Source organism: Apaloderma vittatum, unplaced genomic scaffold (genome assembly GCF_000703405.1).
Source record: "Apaloderma vittatum isolate BGI_N311 unplaced genomic scaffold, ASM70340v1 scaffold1827, whole genome shotgun sequence".
NCBI lineage: Eukaryota > Metazoa > Chordata > Aves > Trogoniformes > Trogonidae > Apaloderma > Apaloderma vittatum.
The window spans coordinates 124757-145497 of record NW_009727633.1 but is presented as its reverse complement, the minus strand read 5'-3'; the positions used below and the strand labels follow the sequence as shown (position 1 = coordinate 145497).

Genomic DNA, 20741 nt, shown 5'->3' with positions numbered 1-20741 from the left:
TAGAAAATCAAGTACCATTACAAGTATGTGTTGGGATGAAAAATCTAAATGAACATTGTCCTCCTCCCAGACCACGAGTGTCGAGACCCACACAGCCTGGAGTATGGCCATTTCCCACCACCATTTTTGTAGTGGGAAACAGCTTCCTTCTTCCTTTTCCCTCTTCTTCATAACATATTGCGTTTATGCAAGCTGTGCCAGATCATGTCTAGTTCTCATCAAGAGGACGCACAAGGCATTTCTGAGGAACACTTTGCATATTCTGGCTCCACGTTAGGATGATGCTCTGTCCCTGTGCACGCACAAAGGCACACCAAGAGATCAGGGCAGAGATAATCAGTGCATGGGCACAGGCAGTGAAAGGCATTTCCTTCACTTAATGTGAGAGCTCGCTCCCTCCATTTAAAATAGATATTTGCTCTGGGGAAGGCCTGTCTTTATCAGTTTTGTACTTCTCATTAGTGCCAACAAATGTAATAAATACTATATGTGATGATAAACTCCAAAATCCCTTCAGCCCCGTGCTGACTGCAGTTCTCAAAATGCAGAGGCATGGCAACAAAATGATTTAAAAAACTGCATACCTTGAAAAATAGCCAGGCTGTCATCCATTTGGCCAGTTTTACAACCCAGAAGACATGCTTGTAGAGCTCAGTATTCACTACTCCAGGGTCTACTACATTAGCAGTCACATGGCTTCCATTTGCAGTCAGAAGATGCTGTAGTCGATAGGTAAATAACACAAGGGCAAGTTTGCTTTGGGCATAGGCTCCATGGGGTGAATAAGAACATCTGTATGTAAGAGAGAAACAGAGACACAGATGCACATAAAAATAATCAGGAGGAAAACAGAATTGCACAAACATCAAATGTACTGCATTTTGCAATATCCAGCAAACAAACAGCTATACATTGAGTTGTCAGAAGAAACAGCTTATCACTGGCAGGCGTGTTTGCTGGAGTTTTGGCGATTATCCTGTCAGACACCAAGTCTGATTTATGGTAGGAAAAGAAATTAAAATAAAATTACATCGTACTTGCCAGAATCTTTATATGAAACTATTTAAAGTAGAAATGCTGAGGCAGCAATCTCCATGATACCGTCACCTAGAGGCCTTCAAACTACTCCCCCTCCTCACTGCTCTCTTCCCACACATATGAACCCTCATCCTACCCAGTAAATCCGTGCCTGATCATACTAGCCCTGGTTATTATTATTTGTTTTGTGGCAAGACCTACTAGTTTCTGATGAAGGCTCCTGTGCTGGGCACAAAAGCAGATGAGTAAGACAATCATTGCACCTGCCCCAGTGACACACCAGATTACACACAGCTAAAGAGATGGATAAAAAGATGGGGTAAGGAGAGCAGCTGCAAGTGTAACCACAATTATGCCATATACAGCCTTTAGAGCAAAGACAGCTGGCTGGGTCTGTGCCGAACAGGAGGTGTGACAAAGGCACACAAATACTGTGAGTTAAGGCAAAACATTACCTGTTGAGTCTCCTGTGCACCTCACTCATCTGGATGCTGAATCTGCCTCTCCTTCAAGTCAAACTTTCTAGGAACTGGTGATTAGTTTGGTTTCACTGCAGGCAGGCAGGAGTATTTTTTTATGTTTTTTTTTTAATATGCAGGTTAGTTCCAGGCAAATTATCAATTATGTCACTTAAAATGCTCCTCCTGAGAGGGGCCTCAGCATCACTTCCACAAATTCCTATGCCATGACAATTCACTCTTGTAATTACTACAGCCTCTCATCTAACTTTTTTGCTGTGCTTAACAGAACTGACGGTAATTCCTGGCATTACACAACAGCTCACAGGCAAAGCGGGAGCCTAAAGCACCGGGCTCCTGTGCTCTGCAAGACAGCTCTGGTCCCCATCCCCTTTGCCTCTGCCAGAGCCTGGGGACGTGGTGCTGCTGTGGAGCCAGGGTTAAGTTCCATGGGGCAGCAGGTGCTGCTGGTGAAGGGACACAGAGGGGCACCCACCCAGAAGCAGATCTCTCTTTCCCAGCCCTCCTTCCCTCTAGTTGTTGTCCTGCCTCTGTGACAGCTGCAACTACAGCTCCGCCTTCTACACCTTCAATCTCAGTGCAGCAAATGCCCAGGCTGAGGATACTCCTACTCTGCTGAAAAGCTTGCCTTTGGTTTTCTGTGGTTGCTACTACATGCAAGGTTTTTATTTTGAACGAATAGCAAATATGTCTCAGAGTTCTTTTTGTTATCTCATTCTCATCAAATTCGTTTTTTATAATATCCTGCACACTTTACCACAGAAAGCCCTGGATGCTAACAAGCAGGCTGACTCTCTAGAGAGGTATAAGGCTATCGAAGCAATTTAACTGTTCGTGTTATCCAAACAGACTCAGAAACTTGGAGACACAATTGCAAATTGTACAGCTCAGCTACAGGAAGTAAAAGACAACAACACTGAACCTCCAGTGTATCTATTTTTTTTTCCTTCTTTCTTCTCCTGCTCTATTCTTGTTCAAGCAAATCACAAACAAACAGGTTACAAAAGCATCATATAAATTGAGAGAGAATAATAAAGGATAGCTGATCCTGAACAGCCCTTGCACCAACCAACGGCCTGAGCTGTAACAGGCTGGATAACACAGCTCCATCATCATAAGGATATCACCTGCGCCTCGGGGTAAAATGGGCTATTTTAAGAGTAAAGAACAATCACTGCATGAATATAAAAGTGACTTGGCATTAGTCAGGAAATTGCAGTTACATTTTAAATTCAGTAACGTCCGTGCTCTGATCTGAGACACTCAAAATGTCACCTTATGCTTCATGCATATTTCAACCCTCTTAACTTGAAGGACCTGATCCTCAGCCGCTACAAGCTCTCCTTGCGCAGCCATGCGGGGCAGAGCTCACAACACCCATGGGAAGAAGCTCTCATCCGAAGCCGCCTCCGGCAGCCAGCTGGCAGCCAACCCTGGCACGTCTCCATCGGTGCCACCATTCCCCCACCCTGGGAGGAACACAAGCCGGGGCACAAGATGAGCTTCCCAAGTTGAATTAGAGTGATCCTGTCTGGCAAGCAGCTTGTAGGGAAGCAGAGATGGGGACTACTCTGACTTGTTCTGCCTGGGTCTAGTCTGGCCTTCAGTAACCTTCCGATGCCAGGCAGGAGGTGGGTGAATTCTCCCCATGACTTCCCATTCCCACATTTTCTGTGAGTGCTGTTTTGACTTACCTTGTGGCAACGAAGTATGAACTACAAGGGCCAGATCCTCAAAAGCTTTGTACTTTGCATAGATAGCAATGTCAGAGGAACACGAGTGCAGAGGAGATATAAAAAGCTGTCCAATCAGAAAGGAAGCCTTTTATATCACAGTGCAGAGATGCAAATCATTTGCAAGGCAGTGGGGAATCAGACTTCAATAACATATTATAGATATGAATAATATCAAATTGGATACACAGAGCAGACACTTTTGGCAGAACCCCTGCAGTGATTACCTGCTCTATTCCCATTTTCGCTGTGTGTGCTCTTTGCTTTCCAGGAATCTGACATCAATGGACTACGCAAGACAGAAGAATAATCTGTGAAACAGAACTGACAAGTATTTTTGTTGAACAACTGTTGTGTTTGTGAGACCCCATCTTATTAGAATCATGTTGTTTAAATGTCACGTTGGGAAAAAATCAATGCTGGATACTTGATTTCATTGCATCCAGTCTTGACTTTATGCATCAGAAAAACAGGAGCACACAGGCCTTGTACCACAATTGTATCTCAAATGCACACACATACAGAATCAGAGAATGGTTTGAGTTGGAAAGGATCTTTAAAGATCATCTAGCCCAAACCCCCTACTATGGGTAGGGGCACCTTCCAGTAGATCTAGTTGCTCAAAGCTCCATCCCACTTGGTTTTGAGCACTTTCAATTATGGGGTATCCACACCTTCTCTAGGAAACCTGTTCCAGTGCCTCACTACCCACATTGTAAAAAATTTCTTCTTACGTCCAATCTGTCTATCCTCTTTCAGTTTAAAACCGTAAAATATATTTCTCTTACACATCAAATTATCCTTTAAAGCTTATGCGTCTAAATCTAACCTATCTTGGTGCTCTGTGCTCTATATGTACATTTTCTGCACTGAATCAAAGTATAATTGTATAGTAAATAAATTAATATTGACATTATGCGGTTTTGCATCACTTTCATTTTCCGAAGGCTCTAATAACTCTCTGAATTGAAAATGCATACAGAAGGCCAACCAGCCCAAAGTAGAACCCAGCCCACCAGCAAACTGTGCTGACGCACCAGTGCATGGCAGGTGCCATAACATTCAGGCCCCTGAGGACACAGGGTATTGATGCTTCACAGCAAGGCAAGCAGACTTTCAAGCAGAGAAACTCTACTTCCTACCTCGGTGGCCAGCCAGCCAAATGACTGGTAGCTCCCAGCTCTCAGCAGTATAGAGGCATGTTGGCCAGTTGGCTAGAGAGCTAGGAAGTACCGGTGTTTGACTGCCCAGGGATTCATCCTAATAAATTCTGCCCACCAGGCTCAAGCTTTGCCAGGCAGCATGTGCTGGGGTACAGCAACTCTGTGCATGGTGAGCAGCTGGGAAAAGCGGAGCAAGGGCTCCACAGGAAGAACTCCAGAGGGAAAGGACGGGTGTGCCTGGTATTGGGAACTTGGAAGTTCGTGCTCACCCACTCATCTGAGTGGGGGTCTCTGTGGACCACTCATCCTAACATGGAAAACAATCTCCACCTGGGGGGATGCACTTCCAAAGCATTTTGCCGAGTCGGTGCTGATCAAATAGGGCGATGCACAATTCACTAAATGGAAACTACAGGATGAGTTAAGGCAGACAGAATTTAATTAGCTGCTTCGAAATCCAGCCAAGAGACCAGCAATATGTAAGACCGTCTCCTTCCTTTTAAAATAATGTTTTATTGATTCTCTGCTGGTGAATAAAGGATCAGGAACAGGAAGGCTGCACAACTTCTGTTCAATTATTTTTTAGCAGAAATTCTTATTTTTGGCTTAAGATTTTTTGCAACATAGGCTGACAAGTTTGAACTGAGAAGATAAAGGGATTGTTTAGTATTTTTGCCAAAACAAAATATTGCCAAAACAAAGTATTCAGTTCTGGAGTGAGTACCTCGTGGTCTGCTGACTTTTTTTCCTTTTTTTTTCTTTTCTACCAGAAGCTGATTTTACCACTTATCTCCATGGTGCTGTCTCCAGCAGGATTCTCCCTAGCATGCTGGGGGAGTGTATTTGTAAAAAGTAATAAGAAGCCAAATTTCAAACAGGACCCTGCAGTGGCTAATTAGGTGTTTAAATATGGACTCAAGCTACTATCCAAACTTGAAAACTGGATCCATGTTTAGCACTTCCCTTGGCAGCCAGTGTTACTCTGGTTTCTTTTCTGTCTGGTTTTAGTTGTCCTGTGTCCTGTAGGGGTCTCCCATTTTCATTCAGCAATATCATGTTTAGCAAAGAGCATTAAGTCAGCTCAGGGCACCCACTGAGCAACAGGGGAAACAAAACTGCTGCTCAGCACAGACCACTTCCTCCTCTCCTCTGGTGCACAAGCTCTCACACTGCTCTTAGCTTTTTCATTAAGGGTTCCTTTTGCATTGTGCACACGTGGAGGAAGCAGATACAGGCACTGAGGTGCTGGAGTGAGTCCAGAGAAGAGCAACAAAGCTGGTGAGGGGTCCAGAGAACAGGTCTTACGAAGAGTGGCTGACGGAGATGGGGTTGTTTAGCCTGGAGAAGAGGAGACCTCATTGTTCTCTACAACTACCTGAAAGGAGATTGCAGTGAGGTGGTGTTTTGCTAATTGGCCTGAGGGGCGGAGAGGGTCCCGCAGAAAAGGACACAGGCACCAACAGAAAGGTCGTCTTATTTTACTGTCTATTTCAAAGTATTACAAGAATTAGGCAGTGCAAGTTTATTATACTCTAGTTTTAAGAAGCAAGGAGAACAAGCAGGGTGATGCACCTAATCATTACTATACAGAGTTAGCAACAGTTCTTAAGAAAGCTCCATCACCAATCGCCCCAATGTCATCATCCAGATCCACAGTGGCTGGGGAGACCCTGTTGCAGCGAGGATTCTGGAGAACCGTCCCCGCACCTTGGAAGTCCTACGCAGTGAGTCCACTCGTGGGTGAGGTCTCCGAAGTCGCTGCAGGAGGGTCCAGCTTTTATACTGTTAAATAAACAGCCTTACATAACTTCAAATGCAGGATCATCTGGTGTTGTCCACTCTGTTGGATTCCTCCCACAGCCTGGCCAAGAATACAAGGGAGTCTCCCTATCTGTTTTGGTCCTTAATCACATATTTCTCACCCAAGCCAGACCTCTGGTCTCATAGTCTTGTAAGATGCTTCTAACAAAGCAAGAGGCAGCTAGTGTCCCAGCCTTGCACCTGGCCTTAAGATAAAGAAAGGTCACTCTGCTAGTTCCCACTGCCCACTTAGTGTTACAGGAAAGCTTTTACACATTGTCATTGGAATATATATATATAGAATCATAGAATGGCCTAGGCTGGAAGGGCCATTAGAGATCATTTAATCCAGCCTCCTTGTCACCAGGGACACCATCTCTCGACTACATCAGGCAACACATGGGGACTGAACGGGAATCAAATCCACGACCTTGATCTATATATACACAGGCTAAAATAGATATCAATACATTACATAGATGATTAATACTGTAGAGTGTGGGGTTTTGAGGTTTGTCTATAGGTCAAGTTCAGTTCAGGGCCTACGATTCAGGCCCTAGCACTGCAGGTGGGGGTTGGTCTCTTCTCCCAAGTTACTAAAGACAGGTCAAGAGGAAAGACTGAAGAAAGGGTCCAGTGCCAGCACCCCTTCCCTTCCTTACCACATCTTGCCTCAACAAGAGGCCCAGAGGATCTGTGACTGTACTGACAGACCCAGAGCTACATTTAACCGGCAGCGAAGTTTTCCTGACGTGGATCTCTTTCACACCATGCTTGTCTTGTGCATGTCACCCATCACCACGCTCCCCAATTTCCAGCGTGTTAATTTACCTGGAGGGCAGAGAGCACCAAGAACAAACTACGGAACAACCCGATTGCTATGCACTCCATGAAAAGACAAGTGATGCAGAACGTGGGTGACATGCTGGGGTTTTTAATGAAAGGCCACACAAAATTTCAATATACGCCTTAGGATGAATCAGTGAATTAAGCAAAACACAGACTTGCTGTATTAAAATGACTGAAGTTTCCTAATGATTTATGTATTCCTCTTGCAATACATCATCACCATTGCTTAGTCAAGAATATAAAAGAAGCTTTCACAGTCTTAAGTTTTCTTTTTCAAGGATTTTTCAAGATTTTGGATAGATTTTGCAGTTTATTTTGAAGCAGCAATGAAAATATATTGCAGAATACATGTAAGCCTTTTCTGGTTGTCATAAGCAGTTTCTTTCTCTTTTCCTATAATAAACCAAAGCCATAGTCCTAGATATTGCTTATTAGATTTAGAGCAGACTTCCTGACAGTACCACATGTATTTATCCCATGAACACATTTGCTAAGTCTGATTAATTGTGATTTTTCCCTCAAAACAAAAAAACAAAAAAACCAACAGGAAATACAGAGATGAAGAGAGGACAGAGTCTGAGAAATTAGAATACATTCATCGCCACTGAAAAACAGTCTTTTGTCAACTGAAGGAAACAAGCACATCACTAGTAAAGTAAAAATAAAATCTAAACTGTTAGCACATCTTATTCAGATGTTGTTACAGTTATGTTTTGTACAGTAGGTGTCCTATTAAAAACTACTAATATAGGCTACTGTATAGTCACACATTTCATATATGTGCCTGCGTATTTTGGGTGTTCACTGAAAAACTATACTTCTTCATGCACATTTCTTTCATATACTTGATATGTAGCCTTTTAAAAAATATTTATAAATATATATATAACAGTAGAGGTGGCCTGAGCATACTCCCATGTATTTGAAATGGAATACACTGGCAGCTGCAATTTGAGAGAATAAGAATTCTAGTAGGGACTCCTCGAAGCACCCTTATGACCCTGCGATGGACATGTTGGAAAGAAAGGCTACGAGATTGACAAATGAAATTAGTGGTTCTACACAAGCTGAAAAGCAAGTCTTTCATGTTTTAACTGGTCACACAGGGGTTACTTGAGTAGCCAGAGGCAGGTGGCACTTTCAAAGCAGCCCACCTTGCCCTTTGGTTCTGACTCATGGACAGAGATTGACCACGTGTCAGAGCTTCCCCATCTCCCTGCATCGAGCCCCTAGATGCCACGTGCTGCCCACACACAGCTCTGGCCAGTGCTGGGCTTTCTCTGACACTTTTCAGCAATGGTAAACCAGCATGGTTTTTCTTAAAAGTAGAGGATAAATATAAGGGTAGAAGCTCAGAGCTGGGAGATACTCTCTCTAAGAGGCAAAATGTTGGTGACGGTCTCAGTAGCTGATTTCCATGCAAGTCAGTGACTCCTGCCTTTTGCCCAATGCCCAATTCAGTCAGAGCCACAGGCTGGAATCTGGGTTGTGTTTGTTTTGGTTTTAAAGCCATGCTTCCCAACTTTCAACCTTCGCTCTGTAAGTACATAGCATTCAGTGTAGGCCCTTGTCATAGCTTGTAGGAAATGTAGAGAGAACAAAAAACAACTTATTGTCTTTGAAGGACTATATTTAGCGAAGGAACCTGGAATGTCCTTATTATAAAAATATTTATGAAAGGCAAAATAAGCAGGACCTTGTTATCCTGAGCATTGCTGTCATCCAGATAGAATCAATGTATCATTTTTCATTTGTCTGATGCCTTCTAATGACAGGAGGTAAGATGCCAAGAGCCCTCCTGCTCTGCTGATTGCCTTGCCGTGTGCAGCTCCATCGCTGTGTGCTCAGCACAGTTCCCAAATACATGAAACACAGACTCAAAGGTCGGTCTTCTCAAAGTGTCGTCAGAATCAGCATCTTTTTAAAAAGTCTAATTTTTCTGTTTGTGCACATTTGGTGTTATTTTCAAATGTTTTTTTACAATTTTAAATATTGATGGCAAGTTCAAGTTGTAATTACTGTAATTCCATTCTCCCAGGAAGTGTATCTCTTTTTAAAGAATGATATAAATTGCCTCTTCCGAAGCATCATTTTTCTACAGTCAGTTCATATGATGCAGTGTTAAGTACTTGCTAATATTTGAAGTGGTATAATGAGCATAATGGTATCCCTTCATTCAATTAAAAATCTCCATCAAACAAATGAATGAGTAAATAAATAGAAGCAAGCAAGGTTTTATGTTGCTGCAGCAGAGAAATAGATCACAGCTTCAAGACCTACATTCTATGTCTTCATGAGCCTTTTGAGTGATAGGGAAACGTCATGGCCACACATCTTTTAATATTATCTCTTTGATAATCTGGATATCAGGTTTTTCAATATTGTCACACAACTGTTAACATTATCTCCTGGATTAAAGCAGGAAGAGCTCTGAGGCACTCTCCACCCACTTGTGGAAAGCTTCCTAACTCTCCTCCAATAGAGCCTTTAAGTTGAAGGAAATAATGGATCTTCTTATGGTTTCTTTCCTTCCACCAGAACCCACACAGGGTCATAAAATGGACCAGTAATAACCTGAACAACCCCAAATCTTATTTCTGTTTTGATAAACCTATCTTAAAACTGGTGTAGGTTTTCGCAGATCAGCTGCTATTTCTGGGCTTTTCATTCTGGGGCTGAAAGGGAACCACAGGGTCTGGTGACGCATACTAAACTTCTGCTATTTCAAATTCAGTGCAGTGCATCAAATGTGGTTGGCAGATTTCCAGCAGACTACATGAAATGTGTTGGTGTATATGTGAAGATAATGTAAGGTTTCATGTTGTGGTGGGCTGAACTCACTTCACTGCCTTGGGGTTGAGGAGGCGCCGAATGTGCTCATCAAGTGCTGAAAGACTGGTCTGTTCTACCAGGGGAAACATGGCTTGGATGTGCACACAGGATGTAAAATCCTGTTTTGTCCGAGATGTCTGTAAATACTGTTCAGAAAATCCTATGCCATCACTCACTATCCACAGAAGCAACACAAGATTAAGTCTGGCACATCAAAATAATTTTGAAAATCAGTTTTGGTCTGTTGAAAAACAATCTAAAAAACTTTTTCGAAGTTTTCTTATGTAGCGAGGATATGATTATCACAGCTTCAAATTGAGAGGTAAAAGTGATTAACTCCCAGAACAAGAATTAAGACAAGAAACCATCTTATAAAGAAAGACAACTATTTGTTAAAAACAGTCACAAGAAGTCTTCTCAGCTGTTAGAAGACCCTTCTAGATTAAAGAAGAAACACAGCTGAAATGTCAACATGTACAGGACAGATTAAAATATGGAAGTTTTCTGCACCCATGAAATAACTCATCCAGACACGGCAGGAAAGGTTTTTGTTTGTGTGAGACCATACATCAACAGCGGCCCTTGGCCTCTGTCAGGAAATACATGGGATTTAAATAACTGTATGAAAAGGGTCTGTGAAGAGGGGGGATCTTACTTAGGGAGCGTGAAGTCAACTTCAGCAAACAAAAAACCTGTGGGAAATTAATAACATACAGTGGCTGAGAGCGGTCCATAGCCAGCATTGCAAAGTGGTTATTTCAACGTACCATAAGGGGCCATGACAGCAATCACTTTCTCTACCATTTAGCCTTAGAGTTGTTTTTTGTTTTCGTCTTATGAATTTCCCAATACTGTGTCACCGTGGAACATTGTAAACAGAGATCTGTAATGGAAACCCAAGTATTTCCCAAGAAGGGGAATGGCATGGCCTGGGGCCAGAGCACATGAGATCTCTTCCACTTGCAAACACACCAGAAGCAAGTGAAGTCAGGCAGGTTTGGCCTTCCAGGAAATGACGAGAAGTTTCATGTCCAAACCCTGAAAAACCAACAGAGAAATAGAGCTGCCCTGCCTCAGCCCTCACTGAAAAAAGAACAAAAAGTTACTGCTTCTTTGGCAGACTAATTGCTTCTTGGTGACAATTCAGATACTGGACACCCCCACCCCTTTGAGCTAAGAACCAAAAGATTTCATGCAAAACTCATAATAATTTAATTTAGACGTTTCTGCAGTGCTATATTATAACTAGTATCACTGTTGAAAGCTCTTGAGATTCTCGGAAAGCTACTGTGAGCCACAGTGCTCCTCAGGCTCTGTCCTTCTTTGAAGGCTGAGATGGTGCTGTGCACAGCAAATCTCCACCTCCCATGACAAGAAATTCAGGGCAAACACAACACCTAATACATAACGAGAACAGAAGAAATAGAGCAACGAAGCTACAAGTATTTAAAAAGTTCTTGCAGCACTAAAACCCCTGGGGTCTAAAATATTTTACTTTAGATTTATTTTTTTTTAGAAATTTATTTTATTATATATTTTCCACAGAACTCACTTCTTTTTTTTTTTATTGAGAACTCGATTTAATCAAAAGACCAATTTTTCTTCACAGGTTCAAACTGCTACTGAACAGATGAAGACAAGTAGATATCATGTTTAGGGACGTGGTTTAGCGCCTGACTTGGTAGGGCTGGGTCAATGGCTAGCCTTTGTGATCTTAAAGAGTAGAGAAAAGGTTAAGAGTTATCATTTGTAACCACAGAGGCAAAAGCTTGGCTTTGTCTCCCCCTACTATGCCTAATAATCCTTAATGTACATGGCAAGATCAGGGATGGATGGTTGTGAAGAACCAGAAGCAACAGCAGGGCTGAACCCAGAGGGGATTGTGGAAAGCAAGTTGATCGCTTTGACACGTTATTTCAAGGATTTACAGGTATGTCTGCCAGCTCTCTCCAGCTACACCAGGAAGCTCTAAGGACAAACTTCACTGAGAAAGTGCTGTGAGGATGCTAGTAGTTAAAGCAACCGAGAAGAATGCTAAAACCATTCGGATCATCACCCAGGACCTGAACTCCAAAGCTTCTAAGGTTCACTCAGCCTTAATGGGTCTTTTTGCTCACAGGGAGATGTTAAACTAACCTTCCTCTCTCAGGGGTGACAAGCTATCTCCACTCTGCATTCTCTGCAAGTCGTTTTTGCCTTCCCTGTCACAGGAGTGCAGCCCATTCGCTTTCAAATTACCACTGAGCCATCTTGCTCTTTTGGAAAACAGCGTGTCGAGGAGATCGACCATCCTGTGTGGCACAGAGATTTCAGTTCTCCCAGCCAGCCCGCCTTGCAGGGAGAGGCTGAGCAGCAGGAACACTCATCTATCACACACCTCCCAGCATGGTGCAATTTTGATCTAGTTCAGAAACACAGTGTCCTATCAATTCGCTAACCATTACTAATAATCCTTTGTTAAGATTATTAATCCTTTTGAGACAAGGAGAAATTTAACACTGTCACACACAAAGCAGCTACATTTAACTTCCCTGAATACACTGAAGTCTGGAGTTGCCTTTGTGATAGCAGTGTTACACTGTGTTACTATTCTTCAGAAACCAATGAAGCCTAGAAGTATTTTGATTAGACAGAACAAAAATATATCAATAAAAGTAAAATTGAAAAAAGTATTTTGATTAGACAGAAAAAAAAATACACCAATAAATGCAAAAATTGAAACTTTTCAAAGTTGTCATCCTGTCTTAAAAATTCCTCTGTTATTGGTTGTAGGAATGGATACGGATCACCTGTGACCTACAACAAGGATAAAACACTTGGTGCATATGAACTAAAACTTTATCTCTTGGACTGATGAATTTGTCTGTTGATATAATAACGCTTTTATTTTTTTTAGTCAATTTATAGAATTTGAGACCTATGCCTTCACAGCACGCTAATTTTCCAGGCCAGCAAGTCAATTTTTGCAATTCAAGCTAATTGCTGCAAGCACAAGGGATCATTTTGCAGAGCGGCAAATCCTTTTGTATTTATACAGAAAGCACTGTATAATGTACTGAAATACCCTTATGTATGTGCATTAAGCACGTGAATACTTATCATCTAACTATAGACGGGAAAACTTGGAACTCTTCTGCATGAAGGACACATTTATCTGAATACAGCAGAGTACAACAGCTGATATTCAGACCTGTCAAGGGCACATGATTTATCTTGCAAATAGAACCAGAATATGCAATAAAAATCATTGTGGGGAAGCTGCTTATACTATAAAAATCAAACAAGACCATATATTCCTTGAGTAAAATAAAATCTATAACATGTACCTCCCTTACAGTCTAGAGGAAGCTTTTATGATGAAAATTTCTGCAGTTTTTAGAGCATTTTATTAAGCAACAGTTCAGTGACAAAGCTCTTTATATGTAACAGTGAAAGACTTCTATACTGCCTAAAATGGATTAAAAAAAAAGGCAATATATAAAATCCCTCTTACTTCCTTTTACAGATTTTTCCTTTATTTTAAAAATGGTAATAAAACAATAGTACTATGCTATATCAGCCTCATATTTGTTTTTTCTTGAACTGAAGATATTGTAGATCCTATAAGTTCTTCCAGTCAGAGATAATTAAGAAATAAGTGATAGATCAGTCATTAAAAAGCACTGGAGGAACCAACTGGGAATTTATTTTTTTTAAAAAACGTTTTTCATTTTAAAAAATGTTGATTCATCAAATCATTCTTAGTGAAAAAATCTGCTTTAAAAAAATGTGCAGCTTTAAAAAAAAAGTATATGAAACTACTTTACTTCAACAGGATGACTTAGAAATTAAAGGTCTGGAGTTTCACTTTGATTATTATACTTCGAAACATGAGTGACTGTGTAATTGTAAGGATAATTACATATAAATTAGAAAAAAAATATTCTGAAATCACTGAAATCAAAGGTTTTGGTCTGAAAAATGGATTCCTATTTTCCAGAACTAATTTGATATTTTAACTTTTCATTGCCATTCATGGATGATATTTTCAAAATCTCAGCAATGCTGATGGGACGAGATCCTCAACTTTCTGCCCAAGCTTAACATAACTTCATTTACCAGCAAAAATCACACACACACAAGAAGTGAAGATGAAGGACACCACCTGTCCAAGAAGAGGGTCTCCACACACTTCACTAGACAGATTTTCCCACTAGTATGTGACATCTTCTGTTCCAGCCCTCATGACCTGTCTAACAGAGGAGGTTCAGTGCCCAGTTTCCCCAGCATCCTCCACGGTTCTAGGCAAAGCTGTTTACCCTATTTTACACCAGCTAGGATGCACATGTGGCAGCTGGGATTTTTGCAATTCCTTTAATTCAGTCTTTATAGTCTCTGACATGATTCATGCACTAGGGCTACAGGGAAAAATACAGAAATTATCTGGGGACTGTGCCATCTTGGAGAGTTACAAAAAAACCCCCATAGCTCCTTCTGCAGTTGGAGAGCAGAGGAAAGAGAGCAGAAAAAGTGTGACTAACTGTTCTTGAATATACAGAAGACGTGAACCAGAAAAGGAGCTGTCTTACTGTGGCCTGGGGAGTTCATAGATCTGTGATTCACTGCATTACAAGGCCCATTTGGCATGCAAAAAGAGAGGATGATGATGAAAGGAATAGTTAGTCATGGAGAAAAAGCTAGATGGAACACACAAAGATGCTAACCCCTGGGAAAGGCAGCATATTCAGGTGTGACCCACAGCCTGGGAAAGGGAATAAGGTCTTTTTTTCTTTTATTTTCCTAAAATTCCTTCTTATTTCAGTAGGTAGAGTCCTTGAAGGAATGTCCTCCATCTCAGCCTTACAAAAGCACCATGAACTCCAGTGCACTACCTCAACCCAAGAGGATGGCACAATGTTCTTCAAGCTCTAGCTGAAACCAGCCAGCCATATTTTCTCATGACCATATTTGTTCTTCTTTCACTTCAGAAATTATTATTTAAACCAGGCAAAGGGGGAAGACAGGACATCCCTGCTAAGCTCTTAGAGTGCACAGTGTACCACCCTCAGCATATAATTACTGAAATCACCACTGCTGAAATGTTTGCAGATAGATAGCATTTCTCTTAAACTTTCACCTCCTTGAAAACAGTCGTATTCAAAGCAGGGATGAAGGAGAATGATTTGCCTTAGGGATCCCCTTGTCGACTCATGTGATTGCTGTTGAAAATGGTCTGGATCTAAAAGACCACAAAGGTGTTTGATGTTCTTCATATATCCTTCAGCAAAAGAACTGGGAGAACAGTCACTGCTTTTGCGCGTCTGCATTTTCAATAACACACATGAAACAAGCTATGCCCTGCCAGTTTGGAACAAGCTCTGTCCTGCCTTCATGTACCCATGCTGTGTCTCTTCTATTGGTGTGTGTGAAGAGGATGGGCAGGAAGGGGGGAAACGACATTCATAAGGGGAGAGATAGATAGGACTAGGACTAGAGAATGAAGATAAGAGCAAGATAAACAGAGAGGAGGAAATCAACTGGTGAGTGGAAGTAAGACACACATATTCCCAAAAAAGAGGAAAACAGGATGAGTTTAGGAATGAACATGCAATGGAGACAGAAAAGCTCAGAAGACAAAGGTGAAGATGAAACTATGAACATAGAAATCAAGAATGCAAGCATGAAGAGAGAGATAAGAAAGGAAGAAAAATAATGCAAAATGCAAGGAAAATTGAGAAAGAATAAATTAACCATCCTGACACATGAGAAATATGGGATAAATCAGACTCGTAAGGTGGCAGACAACAAAACAAAGAGGAAACCTGGAAGACCCCCACAAAAGCTGCATTTAATACTGTTCATGGGACAGACCTTCCAACAATTATTTGCTATGCTGCTGCCCTGTGGTCATTGTGATATGGATGACATCTGGCTTCGGAGAAGATCTGTGAGCAGCAAGTACAAGCAATGGGGAGTGATGGCCACAACTCTGATTGCCAACCCAGCGTCTCCTGAGTGGAAGAACCACCCCATGGAAAATTCAGTGGTAAAGCAGAGACCTGAACTTTGATTTACTGTCTCCTTTATATCAAGACAGTCTTTTACCTTTCCATCTATGCCACATTTGATGGACGAATCCCTTTCCACCAAAAACACTCACCTCCAGTTTGGACACTTAGCCCAATTAAAATCTAGGAATAATGGGACAAGAGCACAGGGAACAATTCATAGAATCATAGAATGGCCTAGGCTGGAAGGGACCCTAGAGATCATTTTAATCCAGCCTCCCTGTCGCCAGGGATGTCCCCTCTCGACTAGGTCAGGCAACACATGGGGACCAAACGGGAATCGAACCCGCGGCCTTAGCGTTGTTAGCGCTACGCTCTACTGACTGAGCTAACCGACAATTCAGTGTTCTGCCACCCATAATTTTCCAGCACAGAGTACAGCCTCCTTTCCATACTCTCAATAAATGACTACAAATTGATTTGCTGCCTTCTTGCAAGGTTAGGACTACCAGCCAGTCTGGGAACATACACCCAAGTTGTGAAATTAATTAGGCCCAACTAGTGCAACTCAAACTAGGGAGAAAATCAGTATAAAATTTTTAGAAAGATTTCCCATTCACACAAGCAGCAGAAAAAGAGAGATGGCATCACTGGGAAACTGTGGCAATTCATGGAACATTATCACATCACAGTGCTTACCGTGGGTGACTTTGCTACATCCATGGAAGCTCTTAAACACCACTCTGAATCACACAGTGTCTCCGAGGCCCCATGGTGCAGGCAATGCTTGTGTGTGGTACCCAGCAACAGTGCTGCAGGGCTGCTAAACCACCCACTCACACTGCGGGCACACACTTCCACACACAAGTGTTCTCAATGTCGTTAGAAGCACAATTTATGCGATAACTATTCTCACAAGTGGGAGTTTACCAGTAGTTAGGCTAAAAAACCCAACCCAGGAGTAGCTTCTTCCACCTAAGACAAGGTTTGGAGCTGAATCCACAGGCCGCTCTGTGTCCTACTGGTGTGCCCATATGCTTGGAGAGCTGGCATCTCTGCTGCCCTCAAGCGATTCAGAGCATCCATGTGGGAAAGAGCAAACAAAATCAGCCAGAATCTGTTGTCCTTTGTGGCTCTTCTTACACCAATAAAGTTGAAATGTAAAGGGCAGGGTTTGGTGCAAAAGCTACAGGTATATCTCATAAGTATTATTTTTCACATCACATTGTACATGTTCATGCTCAGCCATAGCTTTTCTAACTAAAACATTTCTCATTCATTTAAAATACAAGTTAATTATGATGAATCACTAGTAAGGATGATTCTAAATTAAAGAGGAACAGTACAAGGTTTTGCTATAATCAGGAAAACTACTGTTATCTAGAGAAACAGAATAGTCACATTTAATTTCATGTTCTGCTCTTTAGCCCCAAGAAATACTAATTATATTTCCCTTAGCCCCCTTGCATGGTGCCACCCAGTACAGGCCCATGAGAAACAGTGAATACATACATCAAGTGAAGAGTAAGTAATTTCCTGTGGTTGCTATACAAGCAAGAGATTAAACTGTGACTACCCTGCAGAGTTTAAACAATATGCTTGTAATAAAACCGATGCCGGAGTATGTAATCAGTAGTCACACAGAAAGTTTGCCATGCTTGATGCAGCATTCATATGTAAAATGTCGGCAGTGGAAACAGCCCAGCGCTCTAATTTCAGTCTTTCTTCCAAAATGAAACCTCAGGCCAGGTGCATCTGCACATGCGCTGAAGTCCTTGTCAAAGGACAGAGACAGAACTCAGACTGGCTCTGTGCAAACAGAAATGCTCTGGAGCCCATCGGAAGACGGGTTCTGTTTGAGCCTGTTAGTAAGGGCGTAATTGCCACATGTGACTGCGTGGGAAATTTTGCAATGCACCCCAGTTATTCTGCCCGTTCCTCAATTAACTAAACAACTCTACACGGCTCCTGTATGACACCAGAGACATTTACTGGGCATCATTTGATGTCTTCTTACTGTTAGAAATATCCCATAGACATTCAACCACAGCTTTTTTAAATGAAAGTAATCAGAGAGAATATGGCCAGGCATTTTAACCCATCCTACTGGGTTAAAAGCCCAGGACTCGGTAAGCTCTTGGGGAAGCACAGGTAAGCTCTTGAGGAAGCACAGGGGGTGACACAGACAAAATACTGGGCCCCAGCGCTTGTAGTGAATCATTGGGCTGATGTGCAAGAGGGCAGGAACCACAGGAGCGGGAGGGATGACACAGCCCCAGGGCCAGGAGGTAGGTGGGTGAAGCTGGAGAAGGGCTGTGAGGGAGGCACAGGCAGGGAACTGGGATGTCAGGAGTGATGCAGGATAAGGTGGAGGCCAGAGGCAGGGGGAAGGGAAGACGGCGTGCCAGAAGCAGTGGGCAGAGCTGCCAGGGAGGAAAGAGCAGGCAGCGTGTGGGCTGGGCGAAGCTGCGAGGCAGCCAGGCAGGGGGTCAGCAGCCCCGCACGCAGCAGGCAGGGAGCTCACAGTGAGTCACAGCCTGCGCCCATCTGAGGGCAGGATCAAGGCCTCTAAGTACACACACATTCCCTTGAGGACAAAGTCTCTTAGCATTTGCCCAAGCCATTTCAAAACACCCCAGTTACTGGAAGTCTGCCTGATTAGGCAGTGAGGAGCCCAGGCTCTGCACCACAGCCATCACCACAGTGTAAGCATGAGAAAGGAAGCAAGGCTCTCAAGGTTCATAATAAAAGACAGTTTACAAGCGTACGAATTATGTGTATCTTTGACTGAAGGCTGCAAGCTTTGTTCAGGCCTGAAAGATATTAAGTAACCGCTTGAGAATCACCATTAATTAAAAAAAAAAAGGTAACAACTCCCCCCCATTCAGCACTCAGTAACAATTCTCTCGGAGTTTAATCTGCACACCCTTACTGCAGATCGGTGAATGCCAAAAAACAGATCGGTACCTGCTTTGTAAGTCATTCAGGTGCAATTTGCCTACATAATGGGTGGCTGATGAGACAGTGATGATCCTAGCGTTGTGACTGTGCGTTCCTGATTGCTTCAGCGTATCCAAGAGGAGGTTAGTCAACAGGAAGTGTCCCAAGTAGTTCAAGCCGAAGTGCTCCTCAAACCCATCCTCTGTCTTCTTTTCAGGGACCAGCATCACCCCAGCTGGAGGAGAAAGTAGAAGTAAAACCTGTTGATTTATTTCAAAGAAGCAGCAAGGTAAAAGGAGCATGGATCTCCAGCTGCAGAGTGTAAACATGGAATTTAGAGCAATGAGTGACCGGTGATGGCATGTAAAGTGTAAAGCTGACATTGATTGATTCCTGCTGAGAAAAATGTCAAACTTTCCCATTTTAGTTCCTTTATCCAGAAAACAGGTAGCCTGACTCTATCCCTTCCTCTCTCCTTGCAGGATTGTGGGGATAAATGAGTTCGCTTGTGAAAACTGTTTTGAAGATATGAAAAGTTGAGTTAACCCATTGCCAGTGTGCCATAATGCAATGCTGCAGATCCACAACAATAATTAATCCAGCTGTGATAACTGGGAGCTGAGTGATCCCAATAACATTCCCTCCATCAAAGAGCTCATAGAAGTAGAGACAAGACCAGGCTGAGCAGCAGACCTGCCCTCCGAGACAGCCTTCTGCTCAGTCCTGGCTGGAGTTTAAAGTTCTGTTGAATCTTCATCTGAAATCTGCAACTTCTATCTCACTGGTGTGGGTGAGAAAAGATGTAGTAAATTTACCCAATATATTTTAATTACTGTGCTTACAAGCAGCTGCATATTGAAATGAGGTTTTTAATCCTTATTTTGGCAATATCTTTGCATATATTTCTACAAAACATGATTTTCAAACTCAGTGCCTAAAATAAGTATCCACATCCCTAACATGCAAAGTTGATTCCAGCACCTTGCAGAGAATCCTGAGCTCATGCATAAATTCTATCATGTACTGAGGCTGTGCTGGGGATAGCTATATCCCATTCAATTATAATGTAGACTTGACTGTTATAAATTGTTCTTATTTGATTAAAATTTAATTATTGTACAAGTGGACCTGACCTTTGTAATTTAAATGTAGATGGACGTGGCTCACAGAGAATAATGCTGTAGGCCATTTGTCTTCCTTCTAAAACACATGAATATGATACACCAGCAAGGCCACCTTTGCTCACAGACACAAGAGAGTGTCAGCTTAATCCTTGTGCTACTTCATGTGTCCATTAAACACTCTTTAACATTACATTTCTTGATGCCAGACCAACGATGGCATATCAAATTATTTTAAATTGCACATGCTGTGCATCTGTATGACTCCTTTGCAGGGGGTCTCACACCTCCAACAGTCCTGCTTTGTTACAGCTGCTTGGGCTGAAGAGGAGACATTTTCAGGATCTTTTTGTCACGGCCAACACCCACAGTGACTCATCTATGGGCTGCCTACTGCTTAACTGGCCTGCATGATGAACAAATAGCTGGCCCTGTATGAGAACACAGCCTCTGTATAAAACATGGGTAGTCTGTAGCACTGGAGATTAGTCATTTCAATGTTAGTCTGTACTGGCTGTAGAAACTGTGACTTCATACAGGTAGGGGAGAAAAACCATGAGGATGTAAACAAAGAATGTAAACCACAGCAGATGATGGAAAGTGAAGATGAGGAAGGGAGAGGAAGACAACTGGAGATGCAGCATAAGGGAATGAGAGAAGAAGACAGAGCAAACAAAAGGTTTCGATGTAATGCAGCGTACCTGCATACAGAGACTGAACAGCCAGCGATGCTGCCTGATAGAACGATGAAAGAAACCCAACACAAATATGTAACGGGGCTCTACAAAAGCTCTGATTG

At 42.3% G+C, this 20741-nt stretch overlaps 1 protein-coding gene across 1 annotated transcript in view; it reads right to left on the bottom strand.

The window, feature by feature from the left end:
* Window positions 1-584: 584 nt before the first annotated feature.
* The window catches only part of DHRSX (dehydrogenase/reductase (SDR family) X-linked), a gene marked incomplete at its 3' end in the record, with an annotated part of 109636 nt that continues 89479 nt past the window's right edge, over window positions 585-20741 (bottom strand). Inside the window, exons 5-6 of the mRNA XM_009873726.1 lie at window positions 18849-19056; window positions 585-792 (exon numbers count right to left, since the gene is read on the bottom strand). Of these exons, the coding sequence (XP_009872028.1) occupies window positions 585-792; window positions 18849-19056 (416 nt within the window). The remainder of the gene's footprint in view (window positions 793-18848; window positions 19057-20741) is intronic.